A 14,847-nucleotide genomic window follows, 5' to 3' on the forward strand; every position below is an offset into this window, starting at 1 on the left:
TGTGCACGCCGCAGCTAAAATGCAAACGTGTTGAAATATTTCATTCGCGATGTGGCTACACGGAGCGGCACGGGAGCGCGCGCCCGCAGGGCTTAGACGTCGCGGTGGTTGCGGGCTGCGCTCTGTGCGGTCACTTGAATGTCAGGGAGATGAGCCGGTGCTCCCATCCTCAAGAGATCCACCAACCTCCTCCCCCCCCCCCCCACCTTGCAAAGAGCTCTGTATCACCGTCACGTGACGTTTGACTTGAGTGCGTTGTTGTCATCAAACGTGTATCAGGAGAACACTTCTTCCTAGGCCACCCTTTAATATGGCCATACACCACCAGTTTATACGATCATCTTAAAACGGTATTGCAATAAATTCATATTTTATATAGGTCCTTCAAACACACGCACCGTAATGTCATGCAATAATTTTCCCATAAAAACCCTCTTATAAATACTGCTTCGAATGACACGTACAAATTTATGTGTTACAAAAGATAAGTGACTCTTAATTTATATAATATTTAATATAAACACATTGCAGCAAAATAAACTTTCCCGAACCAGCAGAAGCTGTTCATTTGGAAACTGAAACCTTTCCCTTTGTGAATGCCACCACCCGTTTTTTTTACGCAAATATTAATACAGGGTGGATAAATTGTGCCATCTTTGCAAAAGATCACAACACAAGCAACAGTGTTTTAGGACGCCTTGTATCAGACGACAAGTCACAGGTGCTCCGTATCGTGCGCGTGTGTTGTCATGGTTAGCACAATGCACTACGAACCCAGCGACCTGAGTTTGATTCCCGATAATTGGCCGACACATTGGCGGCGAGTGCTATCTAAACCTGTCGTGGGCCCCACCTAGCTCGACTCCGCACCGTCGTGCCGGCCCGACTGGCACGCGCACGAAGAACGACGCGCAGCGGTGCTCGTTGAAACAGAGCGGGGAATGCACGGCTCCCATCGTGCCTTGCGTGCACGTAACGCGAGCACCCCCGTTGCGTGCAGAATGTTCCCAGCCCCCGTCCAATTCGTGCGCACTCGAGACAGAGAACTCATCCCTGGCGTCTACGGAGCTCCGGACAACCGTCTGGCGTGCATGGTCGTCTGCTCGCGCGCGCGGCGCAAACCCCGGCAACGGGTGCCGAGTGGGACATGTCCCGTCACCGCCGGGGCGTCTCTGCGCGGACAGCTCCACAGTGCGCAACGAGCCCCGGGGGGGAGGAGGCTCCCCCGGCTCCCAACTCGTGAAGCTGTACCCTGCCCGGCCCGCTCACCCCGACGACTCTTGACACTCATCTCGTGGCACCCCCCACCCCGCGTGCCCCCCGCATTACCTACCCCGCCCCCCTATCCGGCTGCGGCTGCGCGAGCGTTTCGTGACCGGCCGTGGACCTTGTCGGGTCTGAACGCGTCTCGCCGAAGCGCCCCTCTCACATCCCATCTCATCCTGCGCGGCGATCGCTGCGACACGGCACGCGGCTCGGTGCGTGCGATGGGGGGGGGGGGGGGGCGTTTATTCCGTTGTTGCCAACAGGGTCACCGCCTGTACGTCTGACACTGACCTGTCAAATATTGATAACACACGAACAACACCGGTAAGTAACAAACTGAATGCAAGCTCGGGTCTGTGTTGGTCACCTACATTTCAATGCCCCCGTACGCGAGGGCTGCGTCCGTGCTAAACGCGCGGACGCAGGCTGCCGTTCACCGGATCGCTCCGTCGGCGCGGATTCACCCAAGCGGCAGACCGCGCCTCGTCGCCCGAAACCCCACGTCGGCCCGACAGCCTCGCGCACACCGCGATGGCAAGGACCGTCGGCAGCGCCTCGCTCGCACACCGCCACCGCCGGGCCCACGCAGCAGGGAGCCGGCAAATCAGCCTGCGGGCACCTCCGTCGCAGCAGGCCCGGCCGAGACGGCGCTCTTACTGGCCAGCTGCAGTCGGAGCGGAGGGAGCCGTCGAGAGCGGCGGCCGCGTTCACCGTGCGTCAAAACTATCTCGGCGAAGGGACGAGGCGATGGGCGCTTCCGGAGCCGTGGCTGGTGCGGCGGCAGGGGTTGCTATCCCGCGCCGCGGGGGAAGGAAGGGGGGGTATTGATCGTCTGTAGCCGCGTCCCTTCGCGTCCGTGGGCCTGCCAATAGCCGGCGAGGGTGCAGAGGGAACGGGAGCCGCACCCCCCGCCCGCCTCACTGCTGCACCTCGGCTTCGTCAAACAGCTGCTTCTGCTCCTGCGTCGAGAGGCCCTCCCTCAGGCTCTGTGGGAGGAAGGGGCAGCAAACGGGCGGCGGGTCAAGGCAGCGACGGACAAGACGCGCCAGCCCCCATGGGCCAATCAGGAGACTCCAAATAGCGCTAATGAGGGTCCACCGATCGGGATGGGCTTATCAAGATGGACCAATCAGGTTGCACCAATGTTGGTAGGCTAATCAAGATGGGCCCGTGCATGCTGAAGGAGCAATGTGAATTCCGGTTATTTATCCCCAAAAACTTGAGACTCAAGACTACATTTCAGGAGGGTCCTGCTTTGGTATGTTTGGCCAGTTCCATTGACGAGTGTTTTGCATGTGGTGTGACATCGGAGTAGCCTAATCCTAACCTACACGTGAAGGAATAACACTCAAAGGTTCTGCACAGAGGGATCCCAGTACCTATTTGCTCGACTGCCATCTGCTACCCATCTAGCAGCCAAGTTAATTTGGTCATTTCCAAAATCTCCACGATTCACGGTGCTGGACCAGAGGTGTGCACCACCAACTCGTGCCTCCAACAACATGTTATCATCACCTAGATGCAAACTCACATTTCGTCAGAAGCATTTCAACATACTTGTGTTCGACTACTTGTATGACTTGTGATGATCCAATATCATCTGACAAACTAGCGTTCCGGAGGCGTTGGCTGTTACATTTGTTCGATCCGCACGCACCTTGGAGCGGAGGTTCCGCACCGTTCGCTTGCAGCTGGAGGTCGTCTGCGTCTTGAAAAAGTCCGGGATGCTCTTCGACTTGAGGATGTCTGCACGCGGCAAAAGCGGTGGGGGGGAAGCCCCATCACGAGACAATCGGCGCTCGCGGGAACGGTGCCACGCACGGCGTTCTCGCCCTCCCCCCCCGTGGGTGTCCCGGCGCGGCGTGCAGACCGCGGCACCACCCACCGTATCCGGCGCGCTCCTCGCCCTGGCTGATGGTCTGCAGCTGCTCGCGGAGCCGCGTCACGTCCAGGTCGGCCTTGGCGCGCGAGATGCTCAGCTCCGTGTAGATGTCCTTGTACTTGTCCGTCGCGTATTTCTTGTCCTGCGGGCGGGATGGGCCGGTGCGGGTTGTTTAGCCGCGAGCGACGCTCAGGGGAGACGGGGAGAGCGAGAGGATTGAAGGAGAGACGTTTGGGGGAGCAGGAATGACCCGAGAATAAATCGTGGAAATGTCGAGACGAGAAAATCCACAGAATGAGAGCAGAAAGTCTGAGACAGCAGAGGGTTCCGGTGCCAAAGATAGAGAGGGAGACGTCGCCGGCTTGGAAGTGCAAGAAGAACGGAGGCCCACCACGTGTCTCCTCCCATCGGCGGCCTCGCCCTGTCACGAGGTATGGACGTGGGTCTACAAGGAAGCGATTGCCGTGACCAGAGAGAGAGGGGAAGGCGTGGGGAGAAGTTCCAGCGGCCTCGTCGTGAGCCGCTGACGGGCAGAGGAAATCAGAGGTGGTGTACGCACGTACTTGTGTTGAACTTCTTTCGAGCCGTACGTAGCCAACCGTTCTAATCGGAGGTGCGAGTGGTGGGGTGTGAGGCCAGAGTGACGATGTGAGGATGAGACAAGCAGCCAGGGTAGTAATAATACTAGTACTTTCATTATTATTCTAACGCTGTACATTAATTATATAAGGAACAAATCCCATATATGCGGTTGGCTTCGTACGACACAAAAGAAGCCCACCACACACACTCTCACCGAGCAAATGAAAACCCTTCGACTACCAAGCAAAATAAACAATGAATGACCAAATTAATAAATGGCACCGAAACAAAAAGGCACAAACGACAAAAGAAAGTTAATCGCAATGAAGAAATGAGTCCCCACAATGTCTACGAGCACAACACGAGCCAGAGCAGGTGTTGTGGTCTACTTCCCAACCAAGTCGTGCGCTCACCCTCAGCGCCGACTGCAGCTCCTCCTTGAGGGCGTTGATCTCCTGCTTGAAGTACTGGATTTCAGAGTCCTTGACCCTCAACATGACCTGTGGGCGCAAGACAGTTGCGCTGTGGGTACGCTAAACAAAAAAAGTGTTTTAGGATTTTCCTGGGTAAATAAAGAGCGGTAAGATTATTATAATTATTATTGTGATCATAATCTGTCACTGTTCTAGACAGTGTTTGTTAGCGACGGTGACGTCGGTGAATTATAATAACATTGTGCTCCTCATCCATTAAACAACGCCATTCCACCAACCACCCCGACTTTGGCTAATCTGACTTTAGTCGTCGTCGGTGTCATCAGCATCATCTGCAGCAGTATCACCACCATCGTCATCATTCCCATCGTTTTTATGCAGGTCCTGTCACCTCAACAGGGCTCACTGAGCCACTATGGGTTACCATGGGATACCATTGTACCATGCTGATCTGAGCCATCATAGGTTACCATGGTATCATGCTGATCTGAGCCACCATAGGTTACCATGGTACCATGCTGATGTGAGCCACCAATGGGTTACCAAGGGGTTACCATGCTGATCTGAGCCACCATGGGTTACCATGGGTTACCATGGGTTACCATGCTGATCTCGCCAAGGCACCGTCACACGAACTCCGGTCATCCTCAAAGCGGATTTTGGCTCAGCCATCGAACGAATACGGTGGTTACCGCATCGCGGCGCTTTCAGATGCATTTCTGCAGTCGTCTGGAACGCTCTCCCTTCCAATATTAGGGAGCTACTGGAGCTGTGCACTTTTAAATCATCTAGATTGAAAACGACATTACTTTAGAACTGCCTTTTGTGTTTGGTTTGTTGTCCTTCCCCCGCACCTCCGAGTAGCACGGTTCACTACGTACGGTGCAAAAGAAGTTCAACGTACGTACATACACACACGTACGTACTACCCCGTGGATACGTTCGGCCACCCCGGCCCCCCGACCCACGGGACACTCTGCACCGTGGGGCTTTGATCACGCTCGGCGTGGTGAAAACCGCGACAACCACGGGCTCGGAGGTTTGGCGAGGGTGAGCGGCGGGCAACCAGGAGGTGAGCTCACTCGCTCACCCACTTACCCAACCGCTCGCTCACCCACTCGCCCACTAGCTCACCTCCAGCTCATAGGTGTCCTTGCCGGGTGCCAGCGAGGGCACGGCGCCGTTGCTGTCCCCCGTCACGATGCTGCGGATCCGCATCAGCTCCGTCGCCAGGCGCTTGTTCAGCTCCTGGTGGGCGACACCGGTCGGGGGGGGGGGGGGCGGGGGGGGGGGGAAGAGCGGCGAAGCGTCCTGCTCAACGCTCGCGCAAACAATGAACCGCCGTGCCTGACTTCGACCCGACTTCGACCCAACGTCGACCCGACGTCTACCCGACGTCCACTCTACGTCCACCACGATCGTCGGCATCACTTCGCCAGTCCCAATATCGGCGCGACAAGCGTGCTGATGAGAGCCTTCGCTATGGGCGCCCCCATCGTCGTCGCGATTCCAATCTCGTTTTGCTCGAGGGGGGGTGGGGAAGGGGAGGGGGGCTGGGGAAGGGGAGGGGGGGGTGGGGAGGGGGTGGGGAGGGGGGGTGGGGAAGGGGAGGAGGGGTGGGGAGGGGGGGTGGGGAGGGGGTGGGGAGGGATTGGTGGGGAGGGATTGGTGGGGAAGGGGAGGGGGGTGGGGAAGGGGGGGGTGGGGAAGGGGAGGGGGGGTGGGGAAGGGGAGGGGGGGGGCCCCACCTGGCAGCGAGTGTTGAGCTCCTCGTTCTCGCGCTGGCACTGCTGCAGCGCCTGCCTCTCGGCGTCCAGCGCCTGGCTCAGGTGCGAGTTCTCGAGGCACTTCTGTGAGTACTGCTCCGAGAGCACGCCCAGCTCCCGCTGGATAGAGGCCAGCTCCTCCCTGTGCACACAAACACCACCCGTGTCGCCTCAACAGACTGTTGGGGCAAGTGCTGTTAGCGAGCGGCACCTATGAGGGCCGGCAGGGCACACGAGGCGGTGGGTGGCCAGCACCTAGTGCTGATATTTACGCACCGTACCAGGTGCTCATTTTAGGCTGAGTAGACTTAGAGGAGGCACTGGACCGGTTCAGATAATCGCCACTGGCTGGTTGCCGTGAGTGGGAATCGAACCCGACACACACAAGTAGCCTTTTCACAGGCTGTTGGAGAAAATGATGTCGGGACGGGACCTATCAAGGGAGGCACGACACAGAAGAGGGTGGTGGCGGAGAGGCGAGCAGCATCACTGGTGGTTGTGTTCGTGCGAGCGGTGCGGTTGCGTGACGGTGCGGTTGTGACGGTGCGGTTGTGACGGTGCGAGTGCGCCGCTCACTCGTGCTGCTTGCGGATGAGCTCCGCATCCTGGCTGCCGGTGCCATGCCGCGACTTGAGCGCCTTCTCCAGCTCGCGCTCGAACTCGTCGCGGTGCGCGCTCTTCATCGCCTCCAGCGCTGCGCTCGGGCGACAACGGAAGGGCGACGTCGAACGTCCGTCACGATCGTCGCCGCCGTCGCCAACACACCTGCGGCGTAGCGCCGCAGTGGACAAAAGGGACTGCGCCTCCGCAATGAGGACCACCGTGGGTTATCGGCTTTAGCAGCAGCAGCAAAAGTGCGAGATCGCCGCGGCAGGCTTTGGTGATGAGGGGCGGATTGGGCTCGCTGCCCCAGCCAGGCGGGGAGCCTCTAGCGGCGCTGGGAACTTTCAAAGTGGCCGATTTCCCAGGACGGCCACTTCAAAACGAGGACGATCCTAGGAACACCAGAAAGAGTGGCGACTCTAACTGCTCCCCCCCCCCCCCCTTCCGGCTCCTCTCCGTGCCGGCGCCGCGACTCACCGGCGATGGTGGCGGCCGTCTCCTCGGCCAGCAGTTGCTCGGACTGCTGGCGCAGCAGCTGCATGTCGTGCTGGTGCTTGCGCTGCAGGTCCTCCATGCTTCGCTGGTGGGACTCCTCCATGGCGGCGAGGCCGCGCTCGCACGTCGCCTGTGGACAAGCGAAACACCGAGGGGGGGGGGGGGGGGTGTCACCGTCAGACCGCCGACGTCGCGACGCGCCCGCGGTCGCGCTGTCGCGGGGAGTTCGAATTTCAGTTGCAACGGGCTCCTCCCCCTTTTGAATCCGGTCTCAGTGTGTTGCTGATATTTTATTTTTAAAAAATTTGATTAACGTAGAATCAGGCTGAGGCCACCTCGAGCCGCTCACCCCTGGTGAGTATTGTCATTCACTTGACGCGGGGGTTTCACGACGACCAGGCAGCGCACTCGCACACTCACACACGCTCACACACAGGCGCGCACACACACACGCACGCACTCACACACTCGCACACTCACACACGCTCACACACAGGCGCGCACACACACGCACGCACTCACACACTCGCACACTCACACACGCTCACACACAGGCGCACTCACACACAGGTGCACTCATACACACACACGCGCACTCACACACACATGCGTACACACGCGCACGCGCACACACGCACACACTCACATACACGCGCGCACACACACATTCACGCGCATACACCTGTCAACGTGGCCACTGCTCTTAAAAGGGAGCGACTTGCCCATTTGCAATCGAAGAGTTTTTGAGGGGCCGGGCCGCGCCTGGAAGCCAATCGCCACAGCGCACAGCAAACACCAGCGGCCCTCTGTGATTGTGTCGCGTGAGATCTAAAATCATAATTACGCACTGCAACACGAAACGGGGTTTCTCAAACTCCAATTCTGGCGAATAATTTCTCACGGCCCACCACGGTCCCGCTCCCCACGCTAACGAGCCTTCTCCGTTATGTTAATAAAGTCGGGGTAGCCACTGCACGTGCCTCGTCATCGGTAAACGATCGTCCCGTGTGACAGGGAACACTGCTGGACCAACGCGCCCCGCATCACCTGGGGTGCGCGCGTACACACGTGTACACGTGTACACACGCGTACACACGTGTACACACGCGTACACACGTGTACACACGCGTACACACGTGTACACACGCGTACACTCACAAGATCCCAATCTCGGCGCTTCTACTAAAGTCAGGGGGAACGCGTTTAGCAATAACCAGGCATGTGCAGCTTGTAACGGTTCAAATTTGTACTTCAGAATCAGAATATCACAATCAGAATATTTATTTATACTGGAGGAATGCAATGAGCTATCAAGTTCTCTTTTGGTAGATGCCCAGGAGTTAAACGGAGGCAAATGAAGCAGAGCTGGAAACATGAACCGTGGGGGCCACCGACGTGGAACGTTTCATGAGAAAATAAACCCAGCGCCGATTGCAATTGCAAAAAAGGCTTCGTTCGGGCCTAGTGATGAACACAGGCGAATATCAGCAAACCGAGAATGCAGCCACGTTGACCGGAGACGCAATCGGCAGGCTCACAAAAAACAAACGATCGATTTATGTTCATCCTCCTTTGAAATGAAAAAGCCACTGTGAAAAATGATTGAAGCCACACGAAGATAACGAAACGGCAGTTGAAACGAGGGAAGCGAAAACGCGGAAGGCGTGTTGTGATTGTCGCCAAAAAAGGGAGTCGCAAGAGAGAGAGAGATGAAAAACCGGCGGCGGGGGGAGAAAAAAACACCACAAAAACAATCAAAATCACATCACACAGCAATGGATGGAGTTGCAATGCGGACGAAGGCAAACCGCAATCACATGGGGGCGGCGGCACTACACACTACAGTGACTGGCAGGAGAGGCCACACGACCTTGACTTCCTCAAGGTCACGCTGGAACGCGTCCCTGAGGGCCGCCGGGTCTCCCTGAGGCCGCAGGAGCTCCAGCTCCCTCTTCGCCACCCCGAATTCCCGCAGCGTCTCCTCCACTTTCTCGGCCAGGAGCTCGACGAGGTGGGCGTTTTCCAGATCGCCGCCGTCACCCGCCGCCGTTTCCTCCGTCGACGGGCAGCCGGCGCGACGCTCGGCCGGGCCGTTCTCTTCCCAGCCGGGCAGCTGCCGGAGCAGCGCTTTGAGCGCGGAGCCGAACCACCGCTCCCTCGCCCGAGCATCCCCCGTCAGGGCCGCCACCTCCTGCCGGTGCCGATCGGAGGCCTCGCAGGACAGCTCCTGGAGGCGGCGGTCGCGACGCGACAGCTCCTCGCGAAAGCCGTCCTCCCGCTGGCGCAGCTCCTCCTGGTGCTTGCGCTGCATGGCCTCCATGCACACGGTGAGCGAGTCCATCTCCTGCACGCTTTCCAGCGCCCGCGCCCTCAGCGCCTCCTCAGCGTGGCGCGCCTCTGCCCGGAGCCGCTCCGCCTCCTTGTGGAAGGAGGCCTTCGTGTCGCGGAGCTCCGCCCGGTGGCGCGCCGCCAGGTCCTGCAGCTCGATCTCCTTGTCCAGCCACTCCATGGGCTGCCCGTCGATCTGCACGACGGGCCTCTCCTCGGGCCCCGCCAGGGCGGCATCCGAGCGGCGCGCGCCCTGCAGCTCCCGCTCGAGCGTCTCCTTCTGCGACCGCAGCGTCTCGTTGTCCTCCTCGGCCGCCCGCAGCTGCCGCGACAGCGCCAGCGCCGAGGCTTCGCTCCGCGCGAGTTTCCGCTCCAGGCTCCTCGCCGCTTCGGCCTCCTCCTGCGAGACGCCCTCCCTCTCGCTCTCCAGGCGGCCAACCTCCTTCTGCAGCCGCAGGCACCGCTCCTCGAGCTCCGCGCGGCGCCGCTCTTCCGCTTCGAGCTGCTGGCGAGCGGCCGCCTCCTTGGCTGCGGCCTCGGCCGCCTCCCGCCGGCTCCGCTCCGCGTCCGCGAGCGCCCCGTCCGCGCGCCGCCGCTCCGCGTCCGCGGCCGCCAGGTCCCGGACGGCGCTCGCCAGCCGCTCCTCGGCGTCGTCGAGCCGCAGCTGCAGCCGGCGCGCCTCCAGCCGGTGGCGCTCTTGTGCCGAGGACGCGGCCTCCTCCAGCTCGAGGCAGGCCTTCGTCTTGTGCACCAGGGCCTCCTCGGTCTCCCTCAGCCGCGCTTCGGCCTTGCGCGGACGGGAGCCCGGCGCCCGGACGCAGCGTTCGTCGTCGTCGTCGTCGTCGTCGTCGTCGTCGTCGCTGGCGGCCGGCTCCTCGTGGCCGTGATGGATTTGCGCGCCCGTGAGGCTTCTCCGTGGCCGCGCGCCGTGCTCTAAGAGGCCTTCCTTGCCGCCGCTCCTCCGGCTTTGGTAATCGGCTGCCGCGACGCCGATGTTGAACTTGAGAAGAATCATATTGGGGGGAGGGGGTTAGTGAATGTTTCTGTTAATGAAGGGAACGTGTTAGTGATCAAGCAGCTCCAATGTTATTATTCCAGAACAAACGGGGGGGGAGGGGGGGTTGGGAGGGGGACCTTCGGTGTGCTCCCATAAATGAAAGCAAAGGGAGAGTTCGATTGTCTCCTACCAGAGCGATCGCAAGATATTCGTACGTTTTTGAGCAACACAGCGGTATGACACTAATCCAGTGCAATTGTCAAATGTCAACAAATCAGCAAAATGGCTTTTCCCACGTTCCTCCTGGTACCGGTTGACCCTTATTTATATACAGATGGTAATGACAGTGATGATGGTGGTGGTGGTGGTGACGAAGCTGCTCCACATCACTATCCTTGTTTCACGGGGGGGGGGGGGGGGACCTCATTGCCTCATGAATAACAGCAACAACCTTTGTTGATATTTCATGGACTTGTTTCCCCATTCAATCGGTGCACTCTCTGTGTCATGTGATGAGACAAAAAACCCATTTGGAAATCTCACAAGACAGTGCCCTCCTGCGCGTCGCAGAATGGTTGCAACAGGACGTTCGTCACAGGATTTTCCTAAAATATCCTCCAAGTGACCTATTTGACCTTCAAGCAGTAGGGGGCACACTTCCTACACACTCTGCTGTGGGATGGCCACGTGACAGTCGAGCTGGAATTTCGCCTGATTAAGTTAAGTTATCATTTGTATTGCTACGACTTTATCTTGTCCGGTTACTGGCGACCAGACTGATGCCATTGACTCTATAATCATGGGGCGCTGCTCAGATCAGCGCCGTTGGCTACGTACGGTGCAAGCCACCGGCCTATTGCGCGCAGGCCACACGCGCATAGTGTGATCAGAGATCACGTCAACACCTTTATATATATATAATATAATTACGCTCGTTTACCCAGGAAAGCCTCGCTGAGCCTCATGACTCTTTTTCAGGAGGTCCCTGCTACTTTGTTTGCAGTAGGTGGTGATCCATTGCTGTGTAGAATCCCAGTTGAGTAATTTGCGGTGCAATTTGTAAAAAAAATTGTCTTATTTGGAAAATGTCGTCGGAGTACAATGGCCGACGCCCTTTGCGAAAGACGTGACGGGGGAATCTTTGACGTGCACTGTGAAGCAGGCGGCGTCGGTGGTATTTTTACATCAGCAGCAATAACGAGGGCGGCCGCTGGATTAGAACCAGGAAAAACCTCTTCAACGATCGGCGAACGTGTGACTACTGATCCTTACCCCCTACCGCGGGGAGAGCAGCGAGCCCGGATGCCTCCGGTCGATCCCTCGTTTGTGCGGGCGTATTGCGCCGAGTTTGTTACACGTTATCTGCTGGGTTTTTTTCCCCCCCTTTTTGAAATCTACTTTGTATTCTGGGTTCTTGAATGACCATCAAACATTCATGATTTTTTTTAAATCAATCGCCGAACGCGCGAGCACCGGGCGGTGTCACCGCTTGCTCACCACACGCTCACCCTGCGACGGATGTAACATCCCTGCGGATACATTTTGCATCCCCGCAAATAATTTCCGTGCCTTACGATCTAACGAAAGGCTGCGAACAAACCACGGGAGCCACGTAAAGGTTTGCATTTTAAACATTAAAGAGACGTTATTATGAAAGAGACGTTTGTCTGCGCTACTTTAAAGCCCACCGACACGGGCTTGAGAAGCGTTTAAAGCCACGATCCACATTTCTGAATGTCAAAGCTTAAGATTGACAAATCAACCGCTGGGCACGTTCAGAGATAAAAGCATTCGTTGTTTATACGTGACGCATTTTTAAAGGTCGATACAGCCGTGTGCCTGACAAAGATACAGATCACTATAAAATATCTATACCCACCCCGTCATATTTATTGTTTATGTAAATATAATTTCAGAAATGTTTGGTTTGCGTCGTCTTTTGCATGAATTTCCAGTATCTGTCATTTTCTGCCACTTTGTAAGATTTGTATAACAATAACGTTCAGAAATTGGCAGTAATTTAGTCCTCTATTAGGACGATTCTCCAGCTGGAAATCTATAAAATAAAGCAGCGGGTCATATGCTTGGTTATATTTAATTCTTTTTTTCGACCCAAAGCCAGCAAAAACTGCCTTGCGAATTTTGTAACAAAAGAAAAAAATAAGCAGATCATTAATGTAACGACTTTGCCTGATGGGCAAACTTGTCTAGTTAGTTTTCATATTTCTGCTCTATATTTGCAGATTTCATCATCAGAGTGAGGGGTCTGCCATCATTAAGTTGAACGCCATCATAGCAATAATAAATAATAAGTAATTGGAAAAAATAAAGGGCGTGTTTTTGGGTTAGATCACGTAAATATGAATGTGTTGTTAACCCATCATCACCACCTGGCAAAGCTAATTAGTGAGGTTTGTCACGTAAACAAAATGTGCCAAATGGTGACTACTTCAGCACACCGGCGTGTCGGAGAGTAAACCCACAACATTAACATTTTGAGCACGACATTTCGCTGGTGAGTGTTGATGTGACTAAAACCCAAAAACCTGTATTATTAATTATGAATAATATTTCTCGCTAAAACCTCACCCCAACCAAACACTCGGCTCCAACCATGGCCATCACGCAAGCGTGAGCTGCATGCAACGGTAACGTAATTACGGGGCACACGCTCCTTTACGAGGGATGCAAAGAAGATTGCGGTGCCATCTGCTTGAAGATAAATTTGCGGAATCATCAATCGCTCCCCCGTGAGATGAATTCACGCTCGGGTGGGGCGGGTGGGGTGGGTGGGGCGGGTGGGGCGGGTGGGGCGGGTGGGGCGGGGGGGGCGGGGGGGGCGGGGGGGGGTAAACACAAAAAATAAATCTCAATCACTCACTGAAAAAACGTCACGGACGTGGCCCTCCACATTCAAATCGAATTCCCCGCGATGACCACGGGCGCGGAAAATTCCCCCGTCGCAAGGTGCCCTACGTGAGGCTGTCGTCCAGGGCGACATCGTAATAACGGGTCATGCGCTCCGAGCCCCTGGCGGCGCTGGCCACTAGCAAACCGGGCAAAAGCTTAGAACCCCAAGCAGCTCACGAGGCTTCGGAATTCACGAAAACACAAAATGATGGGTGAACAAAACATCCACTCAAATTCATAATCCTAATGAACATAACAACATAATTCAAACAGAAAGCCAGTTGCTCTCTCTCTCGTGTCTATGTTCTCTCAATCTCCCTCCATCTCATCTCACGACATCCGTATCTCTCCTCTACATCTCTTCCGTCATCTCACGAGGACTCCAAAATAATTTCTGCTCAGGGCCCCCTGATGGGCCAGCGCACCAACGCACGGAGAGGGGACCGGCGGAGGCGACCTCATTGTTTCTGCGGTCGCCTGTTGCCTGGCAACAGCAGCCAAATGTTGGCGTTTCTCCCGCCTCACCGCCTTGTCCATCAAGAGCGACGTCTGTCCTTGAGCTGCCCGTGCAGATTCTACCACTCACGTGGAAGCAGTGGGGGAGGGGGGGGACCAGACGCATGGCGCTGCCTCCCAGCCACCACACCACCCCGCCCCCATTTAAAAAGTGGTACAGCCACCTGCGTAGAGCGTTGTCGCCGTTGTGCCGCGTGGCTCTGTGATGTGCTTTTCGGGCCGTGCCGTGCGTTGTTCGGCACGGTGTCCGACGTTTCGCTCCGCGCGCTGGGAGAGCTTCTTCAGGACAAACCCAAAAAGCACATCGGAGAATGGCTGCAGCCCCGCTCACGGATCACACGCAGCCACTCAAGTGAGGCCCCACCAGGAGCGTACCATTGCAAACGGGGGGGGGGGGGGGGGGGATGACGAGCGGCTGCGGCAGAATCCCTTTGACACGATCCCACCGGATTCTCGACCGTAGCGACGTTTCAAACTAAACCACCCCCACTTGGTTACGTTATTAATTTTTACCCCGACCCCGCCGCCGTCCTCCGCCAGGACACCCCTCCGGGGGGCGCGGCGTCCTCTCCGCGTTGCCGTGGCGACCGCGCCGCCGCATCACCTGGGAGACGAATCCGGCCGGCGAGTACTCGGACTGCTCGAGCGCACGCAGCCGCGCCAACAGCGCCGAGTTCTCTCCCTGCGAGCTCCGCAGATCCTGCTGCACGTGCTCCAACTGCCAGCGCAACTCCTCCACCTGCAGCCGGGCGACAACACGCGTGCAGGCACGCAGGCACGCAGAGGAACAAACACGCACACACGCACGCACGCATGCACGGAGGCAGGCACGCGCACGTAAGCAGAGGAAAACACACGCACGTACACATGCAGATACACGGCGACACGCACACACACACACACACGCCCTGACCTGGGGGCCCAGTTGGACGGCACCCCCCTTTTACACTCCCTTCTCGTCAAGCCGGCGTGCCCAGTGGTGGCGCTAGGCCTCAGCAAACGAATGAAACACTAACGGTCCCAAGGGGCTCAAGTGACCTCAGATTCCTGTACACAAATTATGAGAGT

General features: G+C 57.1%; 1 protein-coding gene across 1 annotated transcript in view; it reads right to left on the reverse strand.

Moving 5' to 3' along the window:
• Positions 1-1,323: 1,323 nt before the first annotated feature.
• LOC144730184 (uncharacterized) overlaps positions 1,324-14,847 on the reverse strand; it is a 35,325-nt gene continuing 21,801 nt past the window's right edge. The window contains exons 8-17 of the mRNA XM_078610789.1: positions 14,384-14,518; positions 8,899-10,356; positions 7,011-7,158; positions 6,507-6,624; positions 5,913-6,072; positions 5,299-5,412; positions 4,144-4,230; positions 3,152-3,290; positions 2,924-3,012; positions 1,324-2,252 (exon numbers count right to left, since the gene is read on the reverse strand). Of these exons, the coding sequence (XP_078466915.1) occupies positions 2,184-2,252; positions 2,924-3,012; positions 3,152-3,290; positions 4,144-4,230; positions 5,299-5,412; positions 5,913-6,072; positions 6,507-6,624; positions 7,011-7,158; positions 8,899-10,356; positions 14,384-14,518 (2,517 nt within the window). The 3' untranslated portion in view covers positions 1,324-2,183. The remainder of the gene's footprint in view (positions 2,253-2,923; positions 3,013-3,151; positions 3,291-4,143; positions 4,231-5,298; positions 5,413-5,912; positions 6,073-6,506; positions 6,625-7,010; positions 7,159-8,898; positions 10,357-14,383; positions 14,519-14,847) is intronic.

This window comes from Lampetra planeri, chromosome 35 (assembly GCF_965212315.1).
Source record: "Lampetra planeri chromosome 35, kcLamPlan1.2.h2, whole genome shotgun sequence".
Lineage (NCBI taxonomy): Eukaryota > Metazoa > Chordata > Hyperoartia > Petromyzontiformes > Petromyzontidae > Lampetra > Lampetra planeri.